Source organism: Homarus americanus, unplaced genomic scaffold, assembly GCF_018991925.1.
Source record: "Homarus americanus isolate GMGI-L3 unplaced genomic scaffold, GMGI_Hamer_2.0 scaffold54443, whole genome shotgun sequence".
NCBI classification, from domain to species: domain Eukaryota; kingdom Metazoa; phylum Arthropoda; class Malacostraca; order Decapoda; family Nephropidae; genus Homarus; species Homarus americanus.
The window spans coordinates 7,040,534-7,053,216 of record NW_024750852.1 but is presented as its reverse complement, the minus strand read 5'-3'; the positions used below and the strand labels follow the sequence as shown (position 1 = coordinate 7,053,216).

Sequence of the window (12,683 nt, the reverse complement as noted above, 5' to 3'; positions counted from 1 at the left end):
TGTTGTTTAGTGAGTTGTTATGTATTGTAACCTTCTAGTGATTTTGGTTTTGTGTTTTTGTACTGTATTAATAAGGGAGAATTTTTTTTGTAGTGTATTGAAGTTGTTCGTCCGTGTATGGGCGTGCTGTTTGGCTGTGTAAATGAACGTGTTGTCTGTAAATTGTCTTACGTGTTGTAAATGAGCTTATTGTCTGGCTGTGTGTAAATGATATCACCGTGTTGTAAATTAACAAGTTGTCTGACTGTGTAAAAAACAATAGTAGTAGTTATTATAGCGCACACGACTTGAACTAGCATATTTAATGATTCCAATAACATTTTATAAACTTCCACGTTCAACATTAAGAATTGCTATACTGTGCTATACTGTACGTAGAACTGTGCAGTTATATACTGTACACCAGGGGTTCTCAACCAGGGGGAACTGATACTAATATGGAAACAATAAAGGATTTTCAATATTATATGCATATTATTTGGAATGCACTTTTTGAGGCAGACAATCTTGGAAAGGAGGGGGGAATGACATTCTGACATATGGTGAAAGGGGTGCATGGGGCAAACAAGGTTGAGAACCACTGCTGTACACGGACTACTCCAGGATTTAATATAGGAAATCTTAGAGATTATAGTAATTGGTAATATTCGTTTGAGATTCATATTTTTGTATACTTTTTCTTTTATATTGTGGGAATTATAGAAAATAATTGTGGTGGCTAAGATATGTTTGTGTAAATATTTGTACCCTAAAGTTGCTGTGACTTTAGTTTCTTGGATCTATTTATTAGTTTGTTAGCTATGATGGCTAATTTGTTAGCTCTGATGGATAGTTCTTAGCTCTGATGGATAGTTCCTTTATGCCTCAATTAACTATTAGGCCTGAAAAGAGCCATTAGAGAGGAGGGGCGGGGCACTTGATAGGCGGCCGGCCATTGTATGTATCGAGGAGTTGTCTGTCACTAGATGAGGAGGAGGCCGGGGCTTGTGTGTGTTACTCCGCCTTACTGTTGCGTAACACAACACACACATATATATATATATATATATATATGGGTGAGTACAGACTGAGGCATAATTATTGACAAGGCTAATATATACAGTAAAGGAGAGAGAGAGAGAGCAAGTCCCTGGGGACAGCAGGTGTCCACCATATTCAGGTCATATTCAGCTCTTATGGATAGTTCCTTTACCCCTCAACAAGCTATTAGCCCTGAAAAGAGCCATTAAGGGGGAGGGGCGGGGCACTTAATGTGAATGACACGAAAGCTCTTGGGAACTTCGTGTTTCTTGTTTCCTATGTGGTTATCAGCACACACACACACCTTATATAATCCACTTCATTATCATATCGAAGGACTTATTGTGTACCTGTGTGAGTCTGCCTCTTGTTTGTCCAGTTGTCTCTCATCAGCTGAGCAGGGGAGGAGTAGAGCTTTTGACAGTGTTTTGCTACATTCACTGGACACGGATAATTTTTTTTAAACGAATCTGGACCACGTGAAGATTAGGCATCCCAGGTAATTTAGACTGATGATTGAACATCTTGTCTCCAATTTAAACCTAATCTAATCTATACTACTCTAATTTAACCTAACATAATCTAATCTAACAGTTAGATTACTGGTTAGAGTCTAACTAACCATAACCTACCTTAACCTAATCTAACCTGACCTAACCATAACCTGCCTTGACCTACTTTAACCTCACCTAACCCAATCCTCAGGTGACCCTTAAATCATAGGATAGACCACATATTGTATTGTTATTCCAATATGGATAAAGATTTTCATTTTATTTATTTTTTACCTCTAGCTTGAAGCGGAATAATCAGGTGTTGCCTATGGGTGTCTTGAAGGTCACTGTTATTTATTCAGAGTGTTTACACATTTTCTTGTTCGGTTTACTGCGAGGACAATGGCCACGTGTGTTGGGCCACAAATATAGACCATTGTCAGTGGGAGGAAGGGAAGGGAGGTGATGGTGGTGGTGGGGATCGGTGTTGGTGAAGGGGGTGGTGGCCTTGGAGGTAGGAAGGTAAGAGGTGGTGGGGAGGGGGTTATTGGTGGAGAGGGAAGGTGGATTTGGCGGTAGGGGTGGCCTTGAAGAGGGGGGGTTGGTAGGTGAGGAGAGCGGGAGAGTGGTGGTGGGAATGAAGCTCTTGGAGGTTTGTGGGAAGCTGTTGGTGGTGGGGGAGGTAGTGATAGTGGCCTTCAAGTACAGTAAGTGAGAGACAAAGAGGGGTAGAAGAGGGTGGTGGATGGTGGCCTCCCTATAGATGGCACATATACCCCCCCCGTGTAGTATTATGCTCCGTCAGGTGAGTGAGAGTGAATGGTGAGTCGTTATAGCAAAAGGCTTGAGGGCTTTTATATGTGGTAGTCCGGCACCTTCCTCCCTCCTTCCTTCCTCCTCCCTCTTCCCTCCCTCCCTCCTCCTGTGTTGGTCTTGTGGCAAAATTACTGGACAATGTCTCTCCTCATCCTCCCTGGTCTTCCTCCCTTCTTTTGTTTTTCCTAGGCTTCCTCCTCCTCTTCCTCCCTCATCCCCTCTGTTTATATCCCTCCCCCCAGTACCACCGTCAACACTTAGTGACTGATAGAATGTGTTAGTTGTTTGCAGCTAATCACCCCCCTCCTCCTTTCCTTCCGTTCTCCCCTCTTCATTTTCCTTCATACTTCCCCTACCCCACTACCTGTCTCCCTCACCAGCAGCGTCGCCAATCACCACAATTGCTACTATAACCACGCCTCCTCATTAGTGCAAGCCACGCCCATCAATTCTCCGAGCCACACCCACCTCTATCATCAATCACGCCCATCACCTACAATCACCATCTACCACGCCCATCACTACCACTCTGAACCATTTGTTTACCATCATAACCACCCATAATCACGCCCATTATCACCATCGACCACCGCCGACACTCTCCACGCCCACCTCCCGACACTAGACACGCCCACCCACCTAGTGACGCAACAACCTTATTGACCAGAAAGAACATTGCGTCACAACCACGGTAAATCCCGCCCCCTTATCTCTCAGTAATCCCCTTGCGTGACAACTGCCTGTAATCCCCCACCGTATCACTGCCTGTAATCTCCTTGCACGTCACTCCCCGTAATTCCTATGATGTAGCGGCCTGTAATCCCCTACCAGGGCACTACCTGTAATCCACTAATGTCTCGCTACTTGTAATTTCTCGCTGCTCAATACCTGTTAACTCACTGGTAAATCATTCTCGGGTGATTTACTCAACTCAAATGGATTTTCGCTCCTGTTTTGATATGTACTGTAAATTTAGAACGATAGATTATCCATAGTGTATTGGCTGACGCGCTCGAGTAAAGTACAGTATTGATATTCCACCGTCAGACGTAACATTCAACACCTCGACTCGTGTGTTTGCTCGATGTCGTTATGGACGAGAGGGGAGAAGTTATCAACATGATTCATATTTACAGCCGGGTGGGAGGGAGGGAGGGAGGGGTGACGTTACGGGAGGTGGACTATATTGCTGGATTGGTGTTATTCGGTGTCAAGCCTCGGTCAGGGCGAGTCCTACGTTTCCTGCCAGCTGCTCGGGTCTTCCGCTCTCTTTCCTGCCAGTTGGATTACGATCTTTCCCCGCCATTTTTTATTTTTACTGTTTTTCCTGCCAAAGTTTGTTGTGATTGTTTTTTCCAGCAAAAGTTTGTTGTGATTTTGTTTGTTTTCCGTTACATCAGATCTTTCGAACTGTGGCCTCCGTATTTACCAGACAGTCCACAAATAACGCATAATTGTGACAAAAAACAACAACACCCAGATTAGGAAAAGAAGGGCGTGTGTACCATCCCTGCAGTGCACGAGACTCAGGGGGAATACTTTGTTATGGGAGGAAGACTGTGTGAGTGAGTGACTTCATGTGGAACAACCTGAGACGAAGAGAGAGCGAGACGATGTACCACACACTGGCGCCCACCATCACCCACAGTGCAAACAAGATCACCTTCGTCACCCAGTACCAGGTGAGGCAGCCAGATGACCACAGGACCCACACAGATGACCACAGGACCCACACAGGTGACCACAGGACCCACACAGGTGACCACAGGACCCACACAGGTGACCACAGGACCCACACAGGTGACCACAGGACCCACACAGGTGGCCACAGGACCCACACAGGTGGCCACAGGACCCACACAGGTGGCCACAGGACCCACACAGGTGGCCACAGGACCCACACAGGTGGCCACAGGACCCACACAGGTAAATTGATAAATAACCACGACGCTTCAGGTGATTACGAACATAACACCTTCACTACAGGGACGTCACTTTTAATATTTTATTTGACTAACGCCAGACGATTTTTATTCAGCACAAGTAATTAGTCGAACCTAAAAATGACTTCAAGCTCACAGGTGATTAGAAACTTTTACGTGGTCAGGAACACGCACACACAAGACCAGGAACTAAGATTCAACGATATTTAATTCTCTCTCCAAGAATAGCATCTCGGGAAGGTCAGGACTAATATAACTCTCTCCCTCACTATATATAGCACAACATTACTAAATTCTTCACAGCCTCTCCTCGACTCTGCTTGTGTTATCTGTCGTGCGTCATCAGTGGTGGTGACCTGGCCGGCTAAATTTATCCCAGCATTGTCTAGCCGTAGTAGTAGTATAATGATAGAAGTAGGTGAAAAGGTTCTTAAAAATAACGTGTGTGTGTGTGTGTGTGACGTATAATTTAACTGTTGGAATAGAATGATAAAGTTTAGAAGTTTTAGTTACCCGGTTTATGTATTGTGATTAAAAAGAAAAAATAATAAAAATTTAAATATTGTTTTGTTGACTATAATTTGGAATTATTTTAACGTGTATGCAAAGTGTTTGAATATCTTGAAAGTATTTAATTGGTGAGTGATAAACTGCGTGTATATACTTAAAGTTTGGCAGAGCTGTTCCTGCTAAAGTCGACGTTATTGTCATTTTCCCGAAGCGACGAAGTTACAATTACATTTTATTGGAACTCTTAAAGAAATTGCAAATGAAAAATAATAAATCTTGTATAGTTATTGTTATTCCTGTTATTATTATTATTATTGTTTTTATTATTATTTTTTGTCGTTGTGTTCATTACGGGGTATCTTTCTTATTTGTATTATTATTATTATTATTATTATTATTATTATTTTAGGACATTGAAAAATTTGTGGCCATGACTCTTGCTAAACAAAATAATTATCCTCACATTTCTGAATCCTTATATGAAAAGAGATAATTAATGTCTGTCAGTCAAGTAACCAGTCAGTCAGTTAACCAATCCAACCAGTCTATAAATTCAGCCTTAGTTAGATCAGTCATCCACCAGAGTCATCCAAACAGCCAGTTAATTAAATCAGTTATCCACCCAATCACCATCGAAACATCCACTTAATCATCCACCCATCTAATCATCCACCCCCCCCCCATGAAGCACCCAGTCAATCACCCACCCAGTCACCTAATCACCCACCCAGTCACCCACTCATTCACCCAATCACCCACCCATTCACCCAATCTCTCACCCACTCATCCACCCGCCCACCCACTCAATCACCCATCTACCTAATCACCCACCCACTCATCCAACCACCCAATCTTCCACCAGGTGAGGAAGACGGTGGAGACCCTCTTCTTCCGGGACAACAAGCGGAGGATCGACTATGTGTTGGTGTACAGGGAGGAGGACGACCCGGCCAAGGTGGAGATGCGGAAGGCCTTCGAGGAGAACCTGCTCGAGAAGGGCCTTGAGCTGGAGACCGAGGACAAGAACGTAGGTTGGGTGGAGGGGGAGGTGAGAGAAGAGGGATAGGAGAGGTGGGAGGTAGGGGAGTTAGGAGAAGAAAAGGGTAGTAGGGTGGGGGGTTAAAGGTCTCGAGATAAGGGCACAGGAAGGTAAGGTGACGTCACAGGTATCGATGACGACACTGACTAATGACGTCATTTGTATTTATTTGTCATTGTAATATTGATGACGTCATTTATACTGATGGCGTGTCCCTCGTGACCCTTTTGTATCGATGGGTACTTGGTGGGGGGTGGTGACGTCATTTGTATCGATGGGCACGGGGCTGATGACGTCATTGTTATTGATGACTTATTTTGGCATTGCTGACGTAACTTGGTGTAGGTAACGTCAGAGAGAGGTGTTGGTTTTCCAAATAGCTTGGGGCACGGGAGGGTGTAATGGACGCTAATAACAGGGTTTTAAGTCTTTAATCCTACCTTACATCATGCCCAGTCTCACATTCCAACTTCATTCCCATCTCCCACATTCCAGCTTTATCATTCCCATCTCCCACATTCCAACTTTCGTCTCCTATAGTGAATCCTTGAGTCTTTTTCTCATATTTTTTGAAGCTTATTTTTTGGTCTCCTTCCCGGCAGCAATCCCAAGACGGCGAGACTTACTTTGTCAAGATCCACGCCCCCTGGGATCTGCTGGTGCGCTACGCTGAGATTATGAACCTGAAGAAGCCAATTAAGGTAAGCAAGGTGTTAGGATCTTTCCCCTCGGCTCGTGGTGTGGTTGTGGTGGTGGTGTTGGTGTGTGTGTCTGATGGTGTATTAGTGGTGGTGGTATTGTGGTAGTGTTGGTTTAGGTGTGGTTTAATCATGGTGTGGTAGTGGTACTCATGATGGTGTTGGTTTAGGTGTGTCTTATCATGGTGGTGTTGGTGTGTCTTTTCATGGTGGTGTTGGTGTGTCTTTTCATGGTGGTGTTGATATTGATGTGTGTATATAGATAATAGTTATTTTGTGTGTGAGTCGAGTGTATTAGTTACGACACACTCGTATAACTGAACCACTCACAAAGGGACTAATCTCTGCATGTGTAGGACTTGCACTAAAATAACCAATTGATTTATAGGAGCAACATTCTTGGATGGAATGTGTCTATAGTTTTGACTCCTTCACCCTCACTCCATGATCGAGGTTAAAGAGGAAGGTTAATTTTGCGATAATGAGAGCTACTTTGTGGTGACCTGAGGCTATGAGTTGACACAATCTTTTAGCCTGAGGTAGGGAAAAGAGCGAGTCAAGACGTTGTTGGAGGAATGATAAGGACATTTCGTTGGTCGTGAGTATCCTGGTTGAGTTATTGCTGTCGAAAGTCAGAGATATTCATTGGGACTGATTTTTACACCTGTGATTTGTTGGTTCGTGTCTTTTGTGTGGAATTTTTTTTTGCAATGAATTGAGTTTGTGTTGTGGCCTTTCGTGCACTTAGGTGTGGCTTTTGTGTGTGTAAAAGGAATGGACTTTTGTTTTTAGAACGATTAAATGGCTTTTTTGAGTACTTTAAAAGAGATTAATTGATTCTTGTACCTTTTCTAGTCTGGTCTTGTACAGGTAGATTATAGTAAAATAAAATAGATTGTTCTCTGGTAATGTTCCTACTAAAATCGACCTTGGATATAGTACATTAGGGGTATATTATCTACCCAATACAGTATATTATAGAAGTGTGAAGGTTTGATTGATAATTGGCATATTTTTGTGTTTAATTCAGTTCATCGACACCGAGTGTTTGGTTTTGTGGAATTGATGTGGTTTTTAAGAAGCATCTAGAGTGGTTTGAAGTTGCTGTGGGTTTTAATGTTTTTATGTATGTATTTTGTTTCATTATTTTTTCAGGGATAATTTTAAGTTTGAGAAAGATTTTTTTGTGGGATTTTATTTTCAACCACGAGTGAGCTTGAATCTGACCTTTTTTATGGTGATTTTTTTCTTTTAACCTGATTTTTTGGGGACATGTATTTTGAAAGGACAATTTTGTGGGGGTTTTTTGTCCATGATTTTTATTTTTTTTACATGAATAGATATATTTTTTTTTTTTGGTGTGTGTACAGGACTAGAGAAAACGTTGCCAAGATTTTGCATGCTGTGGCTGGGTCATAAAGCAACTGTGTGCACCTAGATTAGACATATAGTTCACACGTCAACAATCAAGGGTGATCTAATCAGTACATTTTAATATTTTTTTTGCATTGTGTAATATACTCATCGAATTTTTTGCAGTATACTTTTTGCATTGTGTAATATACTCATCGATTTTTTTTTCAGTATACTTTTTGCATTGTGTAGCATATTAATGTATTTTTGTGGTATATTCTATTTTTTAGCAGAATATTTTTGCATTAAGTAGAATAGAAATGCGTAAGTTTATATGATTATTATTATAATTTTTTTTTTGTAATTTCGGCTCAAGTGGTGCTGGCACTGAGAGGCTTCTTGTCTGCTGTTTAGTCTAATAATGCATTTTGCTCCTTAATTTACATCTTTTATGAGACAATATTATATCCACCTTTTATCTCGGAATTTTCCCTGTTGCTTTAATTTTCCCCTGCCATCCAGACCTCATAGTTTCCCTACCACCTAGACTTTATATTTCCCTGCCGCCCTGTCCAGAATATTGGCAAGTCTTATGATTTAAAAATTTTATCAAGCCCCTTCCCATCCCTCCCCTCCCATCCCTTCTTTCCCCTCCCATCCCTTACCTTCCCTTCTTTACCCTACCATCCCTTTCTTCCCCTCCTATCCCATCCCATCCCCTCTGTTACGCCGTCTCTTAATTTACTTAAATATCCAGGTTCTAGGCGTAACCAAACAAAAAAAGTGAAGTAAATTAAAAGGGAATAAAAATAATTGAAGTAAACCATTAAGAACTTAATTAATTAAATATTAACACAATAAAGAGCCTCGTAGGCTGTCACAACAAATTGATTCACCATCGAAACTTTTAAAGACACAAATGATACTAAACATCGAAACATCTAAAGAATAAAAATAAAGCATTGGATTACGTTAACACTGCATAAACATATAAAAACTAACACTGAAATTAACTAACGTGAAACAACACTGAATTACTTAAATGTAACTAAGCAAATACTGATGGACATAAATAGAAACATAAATAGGTACTCACAGATATACCACATTGGTGGCGACAGGAACAACACAAATAAATTAAGTATAAGTAACAGGTGACGAGTGTCACTCAAAGGATGTGAACTGTATGACAAGAGGACTGAACTAACTCCGTCAGTTGGTGGATCCTATATATAAGGTCGGTTCCCGCCACGCGACCCGCCGGTGGGTCGTTTAACGATGCAGATGGTCGTTAGAGAACAAAGAATGCTGGTTACAATACAAAATGGGTTTGAACAAATAATAACAGTTAAAACCTTAACAGCACAGGGTAAGGTGATTAGATTATATAATAGTAAATACAACACATCATTACAGGAATAATATGGAACATGGAAGCATGTTATATAAAAAAAATAGAAAAATACGACACGGGCGTAACACCTCCCATCCCTTCCTTCCCCTCCCATCCCTTCCCCATTCTTGTTATTTGTCCTCCATACCCTCGTTTAAACACCCGCCCCCCACCCCCGAGGTTGCCATGACGACGGAGCTCCATAAACAAAAATAAATATTAAATAAAGTAAAGTTGTGCAGTATTACAACTCAGTAGTGACCAGTGTTTAAATAATTATCTACGTCTTTAAGGACAACTTCAGTGGCTATACGAGTCTGCTATTGATTATCCCACCAGAAGAATACTTTGAAACTTTTAACTAATTTTTCACACTTTATTACAGTATATAAATTTAATACGAACTTATTGCTCACACTAACACAAAATCTTCTGCCATCCTCAATTCATTATATAAATTAATAATTTTGTTATTTACTGAATTATGGGTAACTATTTAAATACACATAATTCTTCAACTACAGTAAGTGTTGCCTTATTACTAGACAGAGGAGGAAGTAGGCTACTCATGTGGTCAGTGACGTGTTTAGTCACTGTGGGTCAATAAACAAAAGGTTAACACCAAGGGTATTGTTAGTGTTTTGCTTTCCAATTTTTAATTTGTATTATATTCATTAATTCAGGTTGAGATGTTTGTCTTATGTAAAGTCGAGGTCAAGTTTTGTAAGTTATCTTCACTTAAGCAACTAGACTTAGCTGATAAAGTATCGTTGGTGTCAATGTGGAAAAGTACATAGACTTTACTGTACTTTGGTGACGTCACGCTTACCACCAAGGCGTTTGACGGATGGTAATTTTTGAAAGTTTTTAAAATTATTTTCTTAAAGTAAAACCTACAAGGAATAGTACTGAAGTTGATCTTGAAGCTCTTGTAGAGCAGTAGAATATTGTTAAATAAACCTTTATAGTTATACATAATATATATATATATATATATATATATATATATATATATATATATATATATATATATATATATATATATATATATACTCATTAAATACTTTTAAAAAATAGTAATTAATGTTTGGCACTAATATTCCGTAGTATATGTTCATGCTAATATAAAAAAATGAATGTTTGCAAATATAATCATGCAATATTTTAGTTACTTTTTTAGCAACCAATTTTATTTCTATTTTTGATACTTGAAAATGATTGTATATTGGTAAGTAGTTAAGTGTCTCCACCACTTCCTCATAGCACTAATGACAAACACAATCTCTCTCCCCACAATACAGAAATTTATTGTCATACGCGGAGGTGAAGTTTGGGTAAGTGACGTCACTCTTACGTCTCGACTCCATGTTCTGACGTCACTTGTGTTGTCATGACGTCATATATGTTGCCATGTCTGCATTTTTGTATTCCGTAACATTTTTTTTAATGATTATGCCTGTTGCTCGTTACTCACCTAAACCGTTCAACATTTAAATCAACCTAAACATTTGGCATTGTGCATAGAGGTGTATGATGGGGAGGGGGATAGATAATAATTTGTTTTACAGTTTGTGAAGATGTTTACGCTTGTTAGGTTTTACGGTTGTTTGTTTTCGTTCAACAGCTGAACTAATATTTATTTACGTTTATGCAGCTGATTTAAAAGTTTGTATACATTTTACAGCTGATCGAAACTTTTTGCAGCTGATTTAAAAGTCTTACATTTTACAGCTGATCGAAACTTTTTGCAGCTGATTTAAAAGTCTTACATTTTACAGCTGATCGAAACTTTTTGCAGCTGATTTAAAAGTTTGTTTACATTTTACAGCTGATAGAAACTTTTTACATGGAAGAATTTATATGAGATTAAACATTGGGTACATTAGAGAGATATTACCTGATTAATAATTTGCATACTTTCACATTGCAATAACAGACAGACAAGACACAATAGTGAATCACATTACCAACACGAGTGTTAAAAAGTCTAAGGACAAGCCATCATATGTTTCATTATGTGGCAGATTTATATTATTGGGGCATCCTGTATCCTTATCTGGAACACACACACACACACACACACACATACATACACTTATTATACAACTTTCTCATTTGACTACAGTTCTTATTATGAATGGTGTTTTCTATGGCTTTGTTAGTGTTTTATTCCTGTAGTATTACCCTCAAACATGTGATAACAACCTCGTTTGTATAGTTTCATCATTGTGTATATACTGTAGTATTACCCTCAAACATGTGATAACAACCTCGTTTGTATAGTTTCATCATTGTGTATATACTGTACTGTATAGAGTCACTGTTTATGATACTGTTTTATCATTGGTTTATAATCATGTTTATTTACTACTATATATATATATATATATAAATATATTATTTTGTTTTTATTTTTATTTTACAATCATGTGTTGGGACAGTCGATACATTTTCACTATCATGTTTCAGTATCACCATTTTATACCAGCTTCACCATTCTGTTTCACCTATCAATCTGCTTTACGTATCTATCTGTCATGAACGTTTGTCGTAAATCAACACCAACCACCTTAACCACCATCACTCTCTATCACCATTGACCACCATCGTTACCATCATCACCACCTTCACCACTACCACCATTATCATCACTCACTATCATTACCATTATCATCACCATCACCACTGTCACCATCACTATCACCATTGTTTCTTCGTCTTCACCAGCTTTCACTACGAGTACCTCCACCTCTTCCACTATTGGTCATCATTGGGCTACTGTACTTTTCTCCACCTACCTGTGTACAGTACCACTCACTCCACCTGCCCCATCCAGGCATGTATACAGTAATAAACCACTACGTCTCCACCTAGATGTGATCCACCACAATCCACCTTCAGTGTATCCACCAATTTTAAGCTTTAACCCATGTTTATGTATACTGTATATTATGCCTTATACCCTGGTAGTCTATGTATACCTTGCTATGTATACCTGCTATGTATAATACCTACACATTGGTTAGATTCCTCCTGTGTTGTATATTGGGTGTAAATATGTGTATTGATTCTACTGTATTGATGAGGTTTGTAAATAATGCTTGATTTACAGAGTATTTAAATATCACATTTACCGTATGACGTAGTGAGGTATTGTTTGTTTGTTCATTGTTTACTCTTTTTGTATATATTGTATTGTATGTTTTTTACGCTACCTGTAGACTAGTTCCCTGTCTGGGTGTTTATCGAGTGTGTAGCTAATACGAGGAGAGGGAGGGAGTGTGAGACGGGGGAGAGGGAGGGAGTGGGTGACGGGGAAGAGGGAGGGATTGGGTGGCGGGGGAGAGGGAAGGAGTGGGTGACGGAGAAGAGGGAGGGATTGGGGGGGGAAGAGGTGAGACGGGAAGAGGGAGGGAG

The 12,683-nt window shown here is 39.8% G+C and overlaps 1 protein-coding gene across 3 annotated transcripts in view; it reads left to right on the top strand.

Moving 5' to 3' along the window:
• LOC121854401 (anoctamin-4-like) overlaps nucleotides 1-12,683 on the top strand; it is an 86,228-nt gene that overhangs the window by 40,637 nt on the left and 32,908 nt on the right. For 2 of the 3 annotated variants that reach the window (XM_042349066.1, XM_042349064.1), the window contains 3 exons: nucleotides 5,646-5,810; nucleotides 6,425-6,523; nucleotides 10,568-10,600. In XM_042349066.1, the coding sequence (XP_042205000.1) occupies nucleotides 5,646-5,810; nucleotides 6,425-6,523; nucleotides 10,568-10,600 (297 nt within the window). The remainder of the gene's footprint in view (nucleotides 1-5,645; nucleotides 5,811-6,424; nucleotides 6,524-10,567; nucleotides 10,601-12,683) is intronic. The other variant, XM_042349065.1, reaches the window with a different exon arrangement.